The following is a 19,202-nucleotide window of genomic DNA, read 5'->3' as shown; positions in this document are numbered from 1 at the left end:
ACCTGAATCTGATCTTTAGAACCTAGGGAGACTGCATGGGAATGGACTAGGTCCTCTGCATGTGTGAAACAGTTGTGAAGCTCGGTCTGTTTGAAGGGCCCTGGCAGTGAAATCAGGATCTATCCTAGTTGCATGAGCTGGCTTTCTGGAGCTCATTACCTATGGTGGGACACCTTACACAGCCTTGATGCAGTGGGAAGGGGCTGGTACCTACCACACCTGAATGTACCAGGCTTTGCTGACTCTCTGTGGGAGGCCTTATCTTTTCAGAGGAGGGGATGGGAGGTAGGTTGGGGGTGAAGGCTGGGGGGAGCAGGAGGATGGATGAGAGGGGGATCTGCAGTTGGTACATAAAATGAATAAAAATTTTCTTAATAAAGAAAAAAGAACCTATAAAAAGACTAAATGATGTGATGTGTGCCTATAATCACAGGGATATAAGATATGAGGTGGAGACAGGCAGATCTCTGGAAAACCACAGTGTAGATGCTTAGAAATATACCTTCCTTAATCCATCCCAGGTATGGTGCTTTGAACGAGAACAGCTTCCTCAGCATCATGTTTGCATACTTGCTCCCCAGCTGGTGGAACTGTTTGAGAAGGATTTGGAGGTGTGACCTTGTTGGAGAAGGTGTGTCATTTGGGCCTGGCTTTGAAGTTTCAAAAGCCTATGCTATCCCCACATATCTCTCTCTGCCTCATACTTATATATCAAGATGCAAGCTCTCAGCTATTGCCTCAGAGCCATGACTGCCTGGCTGTTGCCATCATGATTGTCACAGAGTCTACCCTCTGTAACCATGAGTGCAATCTAAGCATTTTCTTGGTTATGGTGTCTTATCACAGCAATAGGAAAGTAACTAAGATACCAGGTTACCAGACCAATAAACACACATGAATCACTGCTTGAGTCCAAAGAATAAAAAAGAACATTCCTGAGATACAAGGCTAGTCTCTTACTCTGATATATTGAAAAAAAATTGAGTTTGCTTCCAATTCTGATAAGAATGCAGGCCAAGAGGCCAAGCCTCAATTGCACTGTCTTGTCTGTTTCAATTTCGGTGAGTAAGTCTCCTTTAACCACAAGATAAATCAATGGCACACACAAGCCGATCACAAAGGAAGGCTCATTATTTCTTTTCTGGGGGTTATATGCAATAAAGAGGGGAGGATTTATGGGGCCTCACACTGAGTTCTATTTCTCTTGCTCTGTAGTCACTCCCCTTCGTGGATTTGAATAACTCTTCATATATCTTCTTGGAGTCATTTTTTTTTCTCTTAGCAGTGGTGGCGAATGCAAGATCTATTGCACATTTTCTTGCCTGTGTGGCTTAGACAACAAGTTTATAAATGAAGAAAGGGTGGCTGGGGTAATTTCTCTGGTAAAAATGCACTTCTCAATGTAGAGGCATATAAACTAAGTACGATTTCCCTCAGACTAGAAGCTCATGCCCTTCTAGATGCTGAAAGAGCACCATGACACAAGGCATTGTGCAACTACCTTGCACAGTGAACTGAAGTTGTGCTTTTATAGGCTGGGTTTTGCTTTTATAAAAGAGAAAAATCTAAAGAACAGATTCTTTTTATTATAAGGAATGTACAGACTAGACCACATGTTAGATAATTTCAAGAAGAATACATGCCAACACAAAGCACACACACACACACACACACACACACACACACACGTGCACATCCATAGATATATTCACATATAGAAAACATACATATAAACACACATCTATACATACATGTGCATGTATACACAGAGACAACACAAGTACACATGCACACATACATGTACATGCACAAGAGATAACACAAACATGCACACAGAGAAAGCACAAATACATGTACACACATACATGTACATGCACACAGAGACATGTACACACACTGTTAGAGGACGTGTTGTAAGAGTCCACTCTCTCCTTCTACCACATGGGTCCTGAAGATTAAACTCAGGGTGTCAGACTTGGCGAGAGTCTGTATCTGCTGAGCTATTTTTTTCATTCCAAAGTTGTCAATTTTTAAAAAGAAAGAAATCCTAGCAAAATTCAATAATGTCTTCCATTGAGAGGTCAGATGGCGATGTGCCGGCTTTCTTGCTGGCTTCTGTCCAGGACTCCACCCAGATTTAGCAGGTTGAGTTACTTTGCTGTCTCTGCACATACATAATTCAGCTATCATTCTGATACATTTTCCACTTCAAATTTTTGCATCTTGACTTATGTACAGTTGTTGGGCAACTATTTTTTTTTTTTCAAATTATAACAGTCCTTCCTAGAGGGGCTCTTTAAGACTTGTGATATAAACAAAATTTGCGCTACTCACAAGCCTCTCCCAAAGGTTATATGTAGCTTTGTTTTTTACTCTTTGGGGGACCACATAAAACTCCCAAATAAATACATGGAGACTTGTTCTTACTTGTGAATACCCAGCCTTAGCTTGGCTTGTTTCTAGCCAGTTTTTCTAAGTTAAATTATCCCATTTCTTTTTAACTACATTTTGCCTCTGAGCTTTTTACCTTTCTTTATTCTGTATATCTTTCTTTCCTTCTTACTCTGGGGCTGAATGTATGGCTGGGTGGCTGGTCCCTGGCATCCTCTTCTCCTTCTCCTTTCTCATTCTCCCCTTCTTCTCTTGAGCCTAGATTTCTTCTCTTACTTATTCTCTATGCCTGTCAGCGCTGCCTCTTTCTCTCCTACCTCTATCCTGTTCAGCTCTTTATTAGACCAATCAGGTGTTTCAGGCAGGCAAAGTAACACAGCTTTACAGAGTTAAAGAAATGCAACATAAGAAAATGTAACACATCTTTGCATCATTAAACAAATATTGCCAGCATAAGTGAATGTAACACATCTAAAAGTAATATTACACAACAGTTCTATAAGCAATAACAGTTGTTGGAACAGGATATGCTTTTAGAGCCCCCCACCACCACCAAGATTCCTGTAAGTGGTTCAGGAACCTTGAGGGATATAGCTTTTATGAGTCTTCTTCCAGGCCACAGGGAGCTGTCAGTGAGGCAGCTACCTGAGCCACCCATTTTCCTGTGAGCAAACCTCATTTATAATTATAAAAGAAACTAGTAAATTCACTGTCTCAGTAAGTTAGACTTTAGGGGAATTGATTCTTTGTTTTGTAATGTTTGCTCTTCTAGAGTGAATACACAGTTGTTCACATCTCGGGGGAAATTCACATGATAGTTTACTATACAGTTAGAAGAGTGAAAAGATAGATTTATTCTTAGAGTGGTTTTCAGCCTTTCTTTACAGGCTCAGTCTTAATCTGCAAGTTCCTTGATAATCAAACTAATTTTGTTACCCATGTCAAGCATGCTAGAGTTATATTACACAACCCACTAAGTTCATCTAATTCTCAGTGAGAAAGGAAGTGGTGTTGCTGCCCTTCACTCTGAACAGTGAAGACATCAACTTAAAAAGGATTACCTTGGCTAGGGTCAAAAGTCAGAAAAATTTTGCATGGCAGAGCTGGGGTGGAATAGGATCTGCTGACAGGCAACAGTACAGAGGACTCCCAGCCCTGAATCTGTGAGCTAAGCCATTATGCTGAAAAATTGAGGTCAATGCCACAACAAAGAGAATCTACTTTCTTCTGCTTCTCTCTCACATGGTTTCCTGTTCCAAGAAGAACACACACACACACACACACACACACACACACACACACACACACACACATTTATTCTTTTGGTGCATGACATCAATCTTTTTTACAACAAAGAGCATTGATTAGATGGTGTATTGAGAAGCAATTTGGTATTGCTGCATATTTCAGTTGGCCCTGGTATCAGGTGAGTTCATTAGGATGGTGGTTCCTTGGATTAAGTGTGAATCAGTTCTTAAAATGTAACTTAGAATGCTAAACCTGCCTTAGAAAAGCACTTGATGAATCTCCCCTGTCTCCAAATAAGTGCCTTTATATATAATGCCCTCTCCAACCCTGCACAAGCGCAGGAGTCTCCATTTTCCCAAGTTCTTCTCTTCACCTCCTTTAGTGCTAGCACTGAGTGGGCCAAATGCGGCTCTGATTTAACAACAATTATTACGTTAATGTTTTCCTGGTTTTTGCTTCATCTCATTTTATCTCTTTCTCCCTCTCCTTTTCCCTTCTCACTTTACCCTACTCCTTTCTTCCCTCCCCTCTTTTCTCCTACGCTTGAGTATTCAGCTATTTAATCCCTATGTGAACTACTGTGCCTAAAGCCAGTCAATAGCCCGCAGAAGCTTAACATCTGTCATGGAAAGCTTAATCATTAATTTGACAGATCTAGAACTCCATAAGAGACAAGTCTCAGGCATGTGTGTGAGGGAGTTTCTATATCAGATAAATTGAAGTGGGAAGACCCACCCTAAATGTGGGTGGCATCATTCCATTGGCTGCTTTCCTGGAGTGAGTAAAAAAAGGAGAGAGAGAGAGGGAGAGAGGGAAAGAGGGAGAGAGGGAGAGGGAGAGAGAGAGAGAGAGACCTAAGCACCAGCATGCATTGCCTCTGCTTCCTGACTAGGGTTGCAATGTGACCCGCTGCATCAAGCATGTGTATGAATGAAAGAAAGAGGCAAAGGAGGTAACAACAGAAAGCAAGGCTCATGGGCTCATCTATACAAATGTCTTCTGTATATCTGCAGCATATCTGGGAAGATGCCACACCCAACTAGGAAAAGTGAGATTCTTTCTTTGCTGTGCTATGCACATAGGCATGAGACATGCAGCAAGTAGATCTGTCAGTCCTGAACTTTATTTCCATTCTATGGCAAAAGACAATCATATACTTATGCCAGCTATTTCTCTACCAAGGTCTCATCCAGAATACTAGCAGCATGAGGATGAGGACAGGTCAGACCTCCAGCACTCACACAACAGCTGGGAGGTGTGTTTTGGTGCCACCTGTAATCCCATCACTTGGGAGACAAAGGCAGAATGCTCAAGGGGACAGCTGGCTTTCCCACATCAGCCAAATCAGGGGTTCAGCAAAAGACCTTGACTCAGAAATGAAGTGGAAAGCTATCAAGGCATATTTGGTATCAGCCTCTTGCCTCTACATTTATACACGTGACCACATACAAATATGGTCATGCACACACAAACATGCATTCAAACCACATACATACATACATACATACATACATAAAACTCACAAAGCAGAAATAATGAAACTCTCAACAGTCCCAATGGTGAGACTGTACCTCAACTATATATTATATATTTAAAGCTACATCCTATAAAATTTATTACATTCTGCTCAATCAATGCACTGGGCAGCATAGCTTTGTTGCAAATATCCCTATCATTGTGACAAACAGTGTTGAGTTACAATATTGATTCTGGAAATCTATCAAACAATGAGTCATTGATCAACACTTTTTATGCTATCACATTGAAATAACTAGGTCAGTGCCAGAAGGTATGTCCTATTTTATAAGATGCAGCTTGTGTCTGGTACACAGAAAATACTCATGATCACAGAAGAGATCCGGTGATCAAAATGCTGCTGGAGACTCTAGTTTGATTTAAAATTCCTCCCATGGCTAAAGGTATCTGGACAGGCACATCCATATTGATACTTAAATGATGCCATACTCAATCTATCCCAATCAAGACACACACTCCAATAATGGCATCCTTTGGTACCTGCCACAGATAAGCAGCTAATGTTTCCACATTTCTGAGTGATGGAGGACACAGTTCTTTATTTGGGCTAATATAACTATGATGGTTAGTTTTGCCAATTTGATACAATACAGAATCATCTGTTATATGATTCTCAATGAGGGATTGTCTTGATTAGAGTGGCTTGTGGGCATGTCTTTGAGGGATAATCTTGATTAAGTTAATTCCTGTGTTAGGAACTAACATAAAGTAGGTGGCACTATCCTTTGGTTTTAGGTCCTAGACTATATAAAAGAGGAGGAGCTAAACTGAGAGTAAACATGCATGTATTCATTCTCTCTGTACTTGACTATGAATGTAGAGAGTTACTTCAAGTTCCTGCCTCTTCGTTCTTAGTGATGGATTCTAACCTGGATTGTAAACTGAATAAGCCCTTTCTTTCCTGTTACTTCTGTTGGAAAATTTTATCACAGCAACTAGACAGGAAACTAGGGCAATGACTAAGCAAAACTTTCATTCATTCATTCATTCATTCATTCATTCATTCACTGAACATGAATTACACAAAAAAATAGAAATGTTGGGTCTTCAACTGCATTTGGCCAGATGACATTTGCCAACATACCTGTCACTGAATGCTAAAGAGTGAGGCATAAATCAACAGACAAAGATGACCTATAACAGAATGTTTCCCCTTTTTTAATTTCATCGGGTTAAACTCAATAAAGCACAGTAATTTCTGAAATGGGACTCACTGGAGAGAGGCATAACTGAAGTGAGCTTGCTCCTCAGACTGACCTGGGCTACAACTCTATCAAGATGTTTCATCCAGTGCCATCCACGTGCTTGCACAACTCACTGAATTTGTGACCAATTTAAATGAGTGGTGATAAAATTTGTCACAAAACACTGCTGCCTCTCTTCCATTTTAAGTTACACAAAGTTCACCTCATCTCTGTTCTTGTGATAGTTGGGGAGCTTTGATTGTGTAAAAAGACAATCCTCCATCTTTAGATCCTGCTTCAACTAGAAAGATTCATAAATACTGCCTGAAGATAAATTAGACTTTCACATGGAGTATAATTTATGAAAATTGTAAAATACTTGAACTGATTCCACCAAAAAGAAGATATTAAATCTTGATGAGTAGCAAACTCCTCCAAGAAATAAAATGTGATGTTTAAATAGAACTAAAACAGCAAAATAAATTTAAATTCTTTCTGTAGTAAATCATATTACTTACAGGAGTTATTAATTAAGGAAAAGACTTATAATCATAAGAAGGTTTTAAATCACTTGATATTAGATTCTGCTGGATGTATAAAACACAGTTAATGAAGATACATGTATGGTGGATGATGAAATGAAAATCTGGTTATCTCAAATTTTAGTATCTCTTTTCCTTAAGCAAGAATGTTTCCAGTGATAATATTTTCAGATTTAAAAATTACATTAGCCCACATATAAAGGAAGCAAATAAGAAATATACATGGAATAGAGATAGAGTTCATAGCTGGTGGTGAGCTATACAGTGTGAGTGTTGATAGAAAACAGTGCAAAAACAAAATCAGTACTAGACTAGCATATGTAAAATATTCCCCCTCCTCTCCATCTGTCTGTCTGTCTGTCCCTCTCTTTCTCTCTATACACAAGCATACTGCATGACACACACTCATACACATACATACATGCATACATATATGCACACACAATTCACACCCACAGTCACACATACCCCCCCCACACAAGCCCCTTGAAAAGCAGTGACTTTTCTTAGTTCATATTCTATCCTCGCTATCTCACAATAGTGCCTGAATAGAGTTAGCATCTCTGTGACTATTGATGGGTGAAATGAGGGAGGGAGAAGGGAGGAAGAGATAGTGAAATAAAAGAAGGAACAAATTCAGTCCATAACTTCTGAATCTATCCACTCTCACCACTGTCAGTGACAACCTATTCAGAGATAATATTGGTGCTAGTGCTGAATCTCACTGAGGGAGTGAGTACTATCTTATATTAGCTAGGGTTTCTATTGCTGTGACCAAAAGCAACTTGGAGAGGATAAGGTTTATTTTGTTTATACTTCAATATCACAGTCAATTATCAAAGGAAGTCAGGGGCAACAACATCAAGCAGGGCAAGAACCTGGAGGCAGGAGCTGATTTAGAAGGCATGGAGGGGCTGCGTACTGCCATGCCTTACATGGCCTGTTCAGCTTGATGTCTTATAGAATCCAGGACCACCAGCCCACGGATGGAACCATGAACAATAGCTGGTACCCCTCACATAAACCACTAATTAAGTAAAGGCTCTACAGACTTCCTTATAGGCAAAATACATGGAGACATTTTCTCAATTGAGAGTCGCTCTTTCAAGTGTCTCTAGCTAGTGTCATGTTGACATTAAACCAGCCAGCACTCCATAATTTTTACTCCTGAAACTGAAGTTCTTTAGTTAAACAATTTGATCACACTTTTAACAGTAATTATCAGGAGTTAGGAATTATTATGAAGAGTGATGGACTGGAATCTCTATGCCTATGCTGTAAATTTCTATTACAATGACCCAAAACATAAAATTCCATAGATGTCTGAAAATAACATATACAAAGAGAAATGGTACCAAAACAGTCTGAGACAGCCCCTAAGTTTGTGAAGGAGTAGCATAAACTTTATTGTGATGATCTATGAAGCTAGAATAAATTTATAAATTTATAAAATTTAATAGTAAAAAATAACAACATATTTCATTTCCTAGTTGTAAAAATATTAGGGATTTTCCTTGAGCTAGGGCACAAAGCTATCTTGTAAGTGTTTAGCACAAAGTATGCAGTATGATGTATCCTACCTACAAACAACTGACTATTCAGCTGAAGTCGGAAATGGCCTTCCTCTGAGGTCTCCCTTGTACTCCGTGGAAGGTTATCCACCTGCAGGGAGGTCTCCTTGAGGTTCCTCTCAGCCCGGATAAAATGCCATTGGTTGTCATTCAGAGGAGAAGGAGACTGGACAAGGAGTTCAACAGGGCCGTTCCCAACATCAATGGCGAATGTGACCTCAGAAGCAGCTGCAACCAAATGAGAAAGAAGGATGAAGGCCATTGTCAGTGTGTTGGAGGCACAGGCATGTTCAGGATGTTTAGGGAAAGGAATTATAAGTCTCTGTCAGTATGGAGAGGACATCTCTGAATTCCCTGGAACACTGGAATCACCATCAGCAGTATCAACTGCTAACAACTAAGAATGTATGTCTTCTGTGCCCTACCCACATCAGTCATTCCTAGTTGTTCAACGCAGGAAGCAGGAACCTGGGGCACTTGTGCCTATCTAAATCTCTGCTGAAGCTCTGGGTTTCCTTGGTCTACCCTGGTTTTACCTATATTCTACTGTACACAAGTGGTAAGCTAGGCATCTCCAAGCTATAGAGAGGAGACCCATGTGCTTAGAACAACAGCACCATTTGCTAGGATATTTAGTCAATGAGTGTGATGTAAACACTCATATTTCCATACCCAAAAATTCCAAAATCAGGCTGGAAAGAAGGCTCAACATGTAAGAGCACTTGCTGTTCTCCCAGAGAATCAGGGCTCAGTTTCCTAATGTTCAGATGGGGTAACCCATAACTGCCTAAAACTCCAGCTCCAGGGATATGATTGTTCTCTGGCCTCCAGAGGTACCTGGATACATGTGTAAATACCCACATAGATATATACACATAAATAAAATATATCTTAAAAATATTAAGATGACTTTGATAATGTCAGTTGCTTGTCCAGGGCAATAACACTGAAAACGACACAGCCTTAAATTACTCTGAAACCCACCCCCCATGTTGGTTACTATCCAGGACTCTCTCCCTCTCTTTTAACAATATATTATGGAAATCAATTGGCAGCCTTACATTAGCAATAATACCGATAATATTAAAATGATGGTCATAATGAAGATAGCAATGGTGCTGGTCCTGGTTATGGTGGTGGTGGTGATAACCATGGTGAGTGTGGTGATGTATTGGTGACAGTAGGGATGGAATCTAGAAGAGGGATGCTGGAGAGCATGGTGATATTCCTCAGAGGGCAGTGATTGTGGTGGTGCTGACTGATGAGGCTAGGCTGACTGACAAGCCGGATCCAGGGAATCTGGACCTTTCTCTCAATAGTGGGATTAGAAGCATGTGCCACCACTCCTGATTTTTTAATGTGTGCTCTGAGGGTCAAACTCAGGTCCTCATGCTTATTAAACAACACTTGACAGCTAAGCCATTCATTCCCCCAGACCTGGTTTCTCTTTTCTGTGTCTGTTTTAATTGCTTTAGATATTTATTTATTTTATAAATATGTTTTGCCTTATTGTATGTCTGTACACCCCATGCATGTCTGATAGGGGAAGAAGCCAGAAAGGGTGATGGATCCCCTGAAACTGGCATTACACATGGCTAGAATGACCACATAGGTGCTGTTGACTGAACATGGGTCTTCTGTAAGAAGAGCAAGTGCGATTAGCCATTGAGCCCTCTCTTTAGCCTCAGTTTCTTTTTCTTCTCTCTCTCTCTCTCTCTCTCTCTCTCTCTCTCTCTCTCTCTCTCTCTCTCTCTCTCTCTCCCTCCCTCCCTCCCTCCCTCCCTCTCTCTCTCCCTCCCTCCCTCTCTCTCTCCCTCCCTCCCTCCCTCTCTCCCTCTCTCCCTCCCTCCCTCCCTTTCTCCCTCCCTCCCTTCTTTCTTTCTTTCTTTCTTTCTTTCTTTCTTTCTTTCTTTCTTTCTTTCTTTCTTTCTTTCTATCTTTCTTTCTTTCTTTTTGGTTGTTTGTCCAGATAGTATTTCTCTATGTAGCCCTGGCTGTCCAGATCTTCTTTTGCAGACCAGGCTGGCCTCAAACTCATAGAGATCCATCTGCTTTTGAATCCTCAGTACTAGGATTAGAGGCATATACCACCACTGCCCATATCTATTTCTTATTTAGATCACTAGTTCCATCTTGAAAATCTGCTCATCTCAAAATCAAACATTTATTGAGAGATGGCTGGCTTTCACATATATCTATCTCTATGTATACAGGACAATGATTCATGGGAATATGGGGGAGAAGTATTAAATATTTTGGTAAAATTCTCCCTGCATGGTTAGTTTAAAGGTATTGGGTTACCATCAGTCAGCATACCTTTGTAGGAGGCTAGATGCTCTGCTGTCCTTGCCCAATTCTCTCACCAAGTTGGGCTTCGTGTCTGTACTGAGCTTAGCTATACCATGCATCACCTGTACCATACGATCTGACTGTTTGTCTCCCCAACTAGTCTGCAAGCTGTAGAGTAGTGGTTCTCAACTTGTAGGTCATGACTCCTTTGGGGGTTGAATGACCCTTTCACAAGGGTCACACATCAGATATCCAGCATATCAGATACTTACGTTATGATTCATAACAGTAGTAAAATTACAGTTATGGAGTAGCAAGGAAAATAATTTTGTGCTTGGGAGTCACCACAACAGGGGGAACTGTGTTAAAGGGCAAAGCATTAGAAATGTTGAGAAACACTGTTGTAGATAATTTTTTACTTATCACAGACCATACACTAACATTGTGCTTGAGTAGAGCAAGCTCACTTACTACAGGCCCAGCCCTCCATCCTGTGCTTTTATGTACATAACTCTGGCAAAAACCAAGGCTGGACTCCTCAAAATGAATAAATGCTGCAGTTCTCTTTAGCTGCTGCTTTTTGTTTTTATACTTGGGTTCCAGGATCTTTGTAAAAAGCTCTTTTAAATGTTTTGTTACTGCTGATCTTTATTCAAGTAACTATCAAAGACAAATAATATTTAAACCATTCCTTCTGGACTTTAAAGAATCAGTAAAATAGTACTAGTAGTAACATTAATATTTATTAAGGGCATCACACAAGCCAGACATTGCATAGCATTTTCTGTCACTGAATTCAGTAAGGCCTCAATACAAACTTGTTAGACAGGAGTATTTTCATCAGTGAGGGAACTGAGCACAAGTTGTCACAGTGGCTAAAACTAAGATTTAAATCCTGATAATATGCTTCTAGAGCTTTCATTTTATTTTTTTTTGTAACATAATTCTTTACAGATTCTTTCGGAATTTCACAACATGCTCTCCAATCCCACTTACCTTCCAGTCCCTCCACGTCCTTCCCTAACTCCTGTAGCCTCCCTCCAAAAGAAATCTTCCCTCACAATCAATTAAAAACAAAACAAAACAAACAACAACAGCAAAAATAACTCGATCCTCCATCTTTTCAATACCTCTTCATTCATCCTAGTGGCACTGGGTGCTGTGGAGTGTCTCACAGTCTACCCTTCTGTCCGTTCAACCCCACCCACAAAACGTTCATTGCAATGAGTCATTGGTCTGGTTCAAGGCCTCTGGCACACCAGCATCACTGGATCCTCACCAAAACCTCTCGGATATCATGCTGTTGCCCCAAGTCATGGAGATCGTATTAATATAGTTCCACAGGACCAGTCCCTTTACTGAACTCCAGCAGGTCACAGATAGGTTAGATCTTAGGGTGGGCCAACCTGAGGCCTAGGATGTGGGTTTGAGTGCTAGTTGAACTGGTTGATCTGGGTCACTGGGACCACCCGCCCCCCTCAGGCACAATGCAGAGCCCACTCTCCTAGGCCCATGTTATTGGGGCCAGCTCTCCTATGCCCATGGTGAGAAATGGGGCCATTTCTCCCAAGTGCATGGGACAGCTCTCCCAAGTGTGTGAGACCAGCTCTCTTGTTGTAGTGTCTAGAAAGAGGCAGGGTCAGCTACCCTAGGGAAAATGAGGAGCAGGGTCAGCTCAACATGACCCTTGGATTTCAACATACATAATACTATGAACGCCTGTGGTGACTTGGGCCATGGACATGATCACAGACCCCAGCTTCAGTAGGAATATGGATCTAGACGTGACCTTTGGCAGCAGCCCAGACCTGGATGACACCATGGCCCCATGTGGCAGTGCAGAGTACCCAGATTGGTATTCCTGGTGGCAGCATGGATCTCAGACATGAACATGGCCAGAGTTTGTGACCTTGACCCTGGGTATCCGTGTGGCCTTTGGTATTACCATGGGTAGAGATTGTATGTTTAACTCTTGCCTCCAACTTCAAATACCCTATAGTCTATGTAGTCTCCCATGGCTATCATGGCTAGAATACATAATAGAGATAACTAGATGCAGTTGAATATAAAAGTATGAATGAGCAGATGGTACCATAAGCCAACATGGGCTTGACTCCAGACTTTGTGGCAGGGCACAGAGGTAATCACATATTCTCATGGCCCTGGATAGGAAATGGGATGCAGTAACACTCTCATACTATCATAAACTTCCCCCTTAAATGTCTCACTTAAATGTTCCTCTTAAATGATAGATATTTTCTCATTGTTTGCTCCTATATTGTTCAGGACAAATCTAAGGGGCCTTTGGATGGTATTCATCAAGCCGGATCAAGTTCCTGGGGAGTTAAGAGATGAATGAAACAACATGAGCTCACCACTCTGTTGAGGGAAGATTGTCAAAGGAAGAGCCTATAGAGGAGGAATGCCTCACAAGGGTTCCAAGGATCAAAGAAGCCTAGAAAAGGCCACTGAATGTTCTCCCTCACCTCTACAGCAAGAATGTGTCACTGTACCCTGCAGGGAATACTTTGGTGTCTACCCTCCACTGCTTTTCCCATTGCTTAGCTCAAAGCTTAACAAAGAGGCATTCATGTGTCCTCAACTCCTAGCCCAGATCAGAGATGAGGACAATACTGCTCTGTGCTAGACAACTTACTCTCAATGGACATATCAACCTTGCTGTTTAAATAGCAAAGAGGAGAACTCTCTAGGGATGGGACTGTGTCTCCTCTGAGTCAGTGCAGCTGTTAAAGGACCTTTCCTTTCCAAGGAGCTGGTCTACATGATTTCTTGCTATGACATCTTTAGCATGCAAAGTCCATCTGCTTAAATGAGTAATGTTACTGGATCTGTAGCTATGAAGAGTAAGATTTTTGATATTTTGTTACAGTTTTCCCCTTCATAGCAGTAGCAACAACAACAATATTAAGAAGTTTAGGAAATATGAGGCCTTATATTTTGCTGACTTTATGTTCATGTATGTATTTAGTTTCTATTGGTAGGGACTGAACTCGGGGTCTTGTGTGTGCTAGCTAGTCCTCTTTGTTGCTGAACTACATTCACATTCTCAGGTCTAACACTTTAAGATATTTAATACAAAATGCTTGTGTTTTAGAAAGTAATATTTGACAGTATAATGACAGTAAACATCAAACAATTATATTACAGGTTTTATTTCTGTGTTTTTATAAATTTAATACTAAATTGAATTAAAGAAATTATACTGCCCAAAGGGCACAGTGCGCTGCTACAAAGTACAAACAAATTGGACACTGATCTGTAATTAACACTCAATCACTGGTGATTATCTTGTGTTAATATACCATAACATTGACTGCGGGATTAATGAATGAAAAGGCTTCGGGGCCTGATTTTTTATTAAATTTTACATTGAGGTTATTACGTCCACACTGTGGAATGGTTGGTATTCTACCTGCTTTGCAGAGTCTGAGCAAGTTAGGTATGAAGGATTTTTATTTTACACCAAAATCACAAAAGCTTCCCCTATTAGTAGAGTGTGTCCTTGGACAATAAGTGAAAAGTAACATGGAGACACTCCCTTTTCCCATGTGTAGTCTGCAACTGCAAAAGAAACACTTAGCAGCTCACCCATGTGCTGGAGACCTACACAAAACCTCCACCCTGCCTTTCTGCAAATGTACTTGTCTTCTAGTGGGGAACTCTCAAATGTCCAATATCTGAGGATAAGATGTTTGCTTAGCTTTCAAGGGTATCTCATGCAGTTAAATCACGGTGACATGGTCAATCACCTCACTCAAACTATCGGAAAATATCCATTTAGACAAGGGTAGAGGGATGTTCAAGGACAAGATCAAGCAAGCTGTGGTCACAAGCAGAGTACGAGCAAGGCAGGGTACAGGTAGTGGAGACCACTTAGTCTAAAGATCCCAGAAGCACGTGTGTGCACCTGCATGGAGAGGCTAGGGGACAGTATTGGTGTCATTCCTCAGGATTCCCTCCAAGCCTTGTTTTCTGAGACAGAGTTTCACTGTGTTTCACGTCCCTCTCTAATGTAACATGAATGTACACTTAATAACACAAGTGGCAGCACAAGAAGCAGAAGAACTCAAGTTACTGCAAACCCTTGATAGTTTGGTTCAGTCTCTCCTTAACAGGAGCAAAATCTACGATGAATTCTGCATTCAAATATTTGTTCCAAAGATTTTTGATTACTTTGATATTTTGAGGTCACTAGAATTGATTCTGGTTAAAAGAAAAAGATATGGAGAATGTTATAATTATTGGAGTTTAAAAAAAATGTTTTACTTTACCAACTTGTCACTTTGTTGAAAATCTTCCCAAACCTTCTGAATATCTGAGTTTATATGAAAAATAATCTCATTGAAAATGAATAAAAATATTCTCTTTTAAATGTATTAGAAGATAAATAGGCTAATATAATTTATAGTAACATTTGAACAAAAACAAGTACAGGAAATTAACTTTAGTGAAGCCATTGACAACTTTGCAGAAAATCAAACTTATGGACAGACTTTTAAAGTTATTATTACTGAAATAGACTAAAACATTGTTGTTTTTCCATTTTCATAAAAAATAATTAATCATTGTATTTCTCTCCTTTTTGTGTTTTCATGTATTCTTATTAGCATGCTGATATGCGTTGTCCTTCAGTAGAATGTCTTTCCATCCATATTTCTCTAGTGTCCATTTGGCTTAATAATCATTAATGCACAGATCCCACAGAGAGGGGGCAGGGCTATTCCAAAGGTATAAATCCTGCATCTAACCCTGCACATACAGTGCTACTGGTAAGAAAGAAGTGAAAATTCAGCATGAATTATCATTGACTAGTTATACTCTCCTATTGGTGAAAGATAAGAAATTGTGTGTGTATGTGTGTGTGTGTGTGTGTGTGTGTGTGTGTGTGTGTGTGTGTGTGTTACTTGGTCAAGATGTGCTCAGGCATGCCAGAGGTGGATGTCCAAGTTCTTCCTCAATTATTCTCCACCTCATTTGTGGAACAGAGTCCCTCACTGAACCCAGAGATCAGCAGTTCCGCTGGAGGAGCTGCAGGGCTCCACCTGTCTGTGCCTCCTCTGGCATAGGAATGCCTGGCTATGTTACTTGGGTTCTGGGGAACTGAACTCAGCTCCTTGTGCTTGCACACAGGTGCTTTACTTACTGATTGAGCTGTCTTCCCAGCACATAAAAAATGACTTCTTAAGCACGGATACAATTGTTAAGTGAATCCCAAATATCAGGAGAACCCTTGCTCCCCATAGAGTGCAATCCTGAGGTGTGGAAACTTAAAGGGACAGGTAAGAGATAGGCATGCCTTACTAGAGAATGGAGTTGGCAAAAGTAACGCACAGATACTTTTGGAATACACATATCCAGAAGAACCACCCGACACATGCTGAGAGAACATAATAAATCATAACACATTTGCAGAGATTTGACAGCTTCAGTGCTAGTTTTACTGATTATGGTTATATTGGCTCAACATTAACAAAATGTGGCTGGTGGCAAAGATAAAGTGAAGTCTTCACTGTGGACCACTGACATTGAACTCGTAAAGAAAGGCACTTACAGCTCATTTCAAGTCGGATGAAGTCTTTCATGCCAAGGTTCTCTAGGAAAACTCCAGATAAAGCGGTGGTTTTAAAAAAGAAGGAAATGTCAGCGCTGAATTCCGCATGGAAGGTAGGAAAGTGGAGGTAAGAAGCTTCAGTAGAAAAGGCAACGGCATTCCAGTAGTGTCCTGTGAAGCAGAGAGTCCTTCAGGACGGGTGTGTGTTTCCACTGGGTGTAGAAAAGCAATGGGCTTGGGGGGAATTTTCAACACTAGGAGGACACTGAAGGGAAAAGGGATAAGGGAACCAAAACAACTTGTGTTCACGTAATTCAGAGAAAAGGGGGTGTTGTACTCACGGTCACCATAGCAACGTAAAGGGCCAATTCTCCAAGCGGCTTCTGAGTTTGATCTGTTGGTATCAGTGATAATTATCTGAGTTACAGGCAAGTGATCTTTGAAGGTAAGAAAACCAGTATCCTTTGTCCTGAAAAACATAAATTTAAGGGGGAAAAAAGAAGAATAATATATAGATTATCTAGGGAATCTGTGTGAAGACGCTTGGATTGGATGCAGCCTGGCTAGGGTTAGGAGGAGCATAACATAAGGCCTTTCATCTCCGGGCCTGTGTGAATAGTTGGAATACCAATTACAGAACCCACCGCCTGCTTCCAAACACCACTGGATTTTATGTCTTCCCTAAATGTGCTTGCAGGAGCACAGGTAGTTTACCAAGTTCGCTGTGCTGATTGTGGCCAAGAGGACCCAAAGGCTCACTGCAGTGTTAATGTGACATTAAACATCACTTCTCTTTCCCATAAAAGAAGACCTGCTATCTAAGGACCTAACTTGAAAATAGATACCACAATTCCCTCTCAAAAATCACTCACAGGACTTGGCTGAACCACCTGCCGACAGCTTTGAATCAGGCTTGAATGTTCCTTATCACCTTTTAAGTTGTGTTAAAATGAATCTTTATAGTTATTGGCTGCTTTTTGCTTTGTTCTTTAGGAAGACCTTGCTGGTTAATGGCTCTGGCTTTGTTCTTGTTAATTATGCAAAAAAGGAAGTACCTAGTTTTCTTTTAATAGGAAAGTTTAAAAAGAATAGAGAAAGCCAATGTTTCCTTCTCTTTTTAAGCTGTCTTTCAGAATCAAGGTGATGGTGGTACCACTAGACAGAACTTAAAATTGGAGGTAAGAACCTGGCATTGTGGAGCTGTGCAGATATCTTAGACAGTCTGATCTGCTTGGTGTATGAGCATAGAGACCCGAATCCGGATCTTATGAACCTACACAAGAAAACCTGCCATTGTTGTACTTGATTATAACCATAAGGCTGGGTAAGTGGAGACAGGCAGATCTCTGGGGCCTGCTTGCCAGCCAACCTAGCTGAATTGGTGAAGTCTAGGCCAATAAGAGACCTTGCCTCAAAAGATAAGATGTACTCTACAGTACCCACAACAAAAGCCGGTTTCTGGCCACCACATATGCACTTACACACATACACATGCACCAGCCTAGACACAAATAAAAATATGCATACATATGTATACATACCCATACACATACCAGGGAGCTAGAAAAGGTACTATAGAGGATGGATGCCATCCAAGTACATAGTGTTCATATATGACATTTTCAAAATTAAATAAAAACAATGTTTGAAAAATAATAGTACAAATTCAACTCAAATAAATAAATTTCCATTGACTGTGCAAATACTTCCAGGATGAAATTTGTTAAGGATAGGTGTGATCTTTGCCCACACAATTCTTCTCTGAAGTGTACATCACTATGTCCATTTACAAATGTTGAAAGTGGCTTGGAGGCACTGAGTTGTTCCCCAGGATCACAGGATAGAAAGGTCGGGAACCAAGTCATGGTTTTGCCTCCCTGGTATCTGTCTTGTGTTTAAGGACATACATTAGTAGTGTAGGTAAGTGATGTCCTTTAGGAAACACTTGGTGTGTTGAGTGCACATCTGAATAGCAGCTTGCAGAGGATTAAATAAGATTCGCAGCTGCTGGGCACAGTGTCTCGTCTGTATTCAATTCTCAGAATCAGTCTCACTGACGTTTACTTTAGTTGTCTTCTTTGTCCCTGAACTACTCTGTGGCCTCGGGCAAGACAACTTATTTCATAGGCATCCAGCTATGATCCTGGATTGAAGATTTCTTGCTACATAGCACATGTGGAAAATTAAATTTTAAGATTTAGAATTGAGCTCATGAGATTTGGAGAAAAACACTTAATAATTTATCTAGGTTATAAATAAACCAAATATTCACCTGAACCCTTTCTGTACAGCCCCATTAAAAATACAAAAAAATACATAATATAATATCTGTAATTTGAGTCCTTTTGTTTAGAAGCCATTCAAATGATAAAGCTTTGCTTCAGCTAAAAATCACTTCTATACATGTTACACACACAGAAAGAACATATTTGCTTTTTTGTTCAAAAGTATTCACAGTAGAGATTGTAAAGTGGAACTCAAACACCCTCAGTGAAGTAAAGACAAAATCCAGACTCTCTCCTGAAGAAACCATAACTTGCTGTGTCAAGCTATTCCATCCCATTTTCATTTTCCGGCTACACATGCTGGGTTCTGAAGTCTGTCCATTATGCTGGCTTGTACCCCCCTTAGACTCCATGATATCTTGTCCACATCTAATTGTTGCCCTTATGTCAGCATATTGGCATATATAAAAAGCATGCTAAGTATAAAAAGGCTCTTCCAGATACCACAGGAAAATGTATATGTGGTTCAGTAGTGTAAATCACATTATCAGGAATGATTTTTATCTGGAAACGTTAAACAATAAAAAGAATTCAGGATTCCTTCCCTGGGAATGGTGTTTTCCATAGTGAACTTGTTCTCCTTA

At 40.4% G+C, this 19,202-nt stretch overlaps 1 protein-coding gene across 3 annotated transcripts in view; it reads right to left on the bottom strand.

Annotated features, from left to right (window-relative positions):
* The window catches only part of LOC131925151 (contactin-associated protein like 5-1-like), an 898,625-nt gene that overhangs the window by 138,432 nt on the left and 740,991 nt on the right, over positions 1 to 19,202 (bottom strand). For all 3 annotated transcript variants that reach the window (XM_059280428.1, XM_059280429.1, XM_059280430.1), the window contains exons 15-17: positions 16,675 to 16,802; positions 16,334 to 16,504; positions 8,482 to 8,700 (exon numbers count right to left, since the gene is read on the bottom strand). In XM_059280428.1, coding sequence (XP_059136411.1) covers positions 8,482 to 8,700; positions 16,334 to 16,504; positions 16,675 to 16,802 — 518 coding nt within the window. The remainder of the gene's footprint in view (positions 1 to 8,481; positions 8,701 to 16,333; positions 16,505 to 16,674; positions 16,803 to 19,202) is intronic.

Source organism: Peromyscus eremicus, chromosome 15, assembly GCF_949786415.1.
Source record: "Peromyscus eremicus chromosome 15, PerEre_H2_v1, whole genome shotgun sequence".
Taxonomy (NCBI): Eukaryota; Metazoa; Chordata; class Mammalia; order Rodentia; family Cricetidae; genus Peromyscus; species Peromyscus eremicus.
Note: the sequence above shows the minus strand (reverse complement) of the source record. Positions and strands in the feature narration are given on the sequence as shown.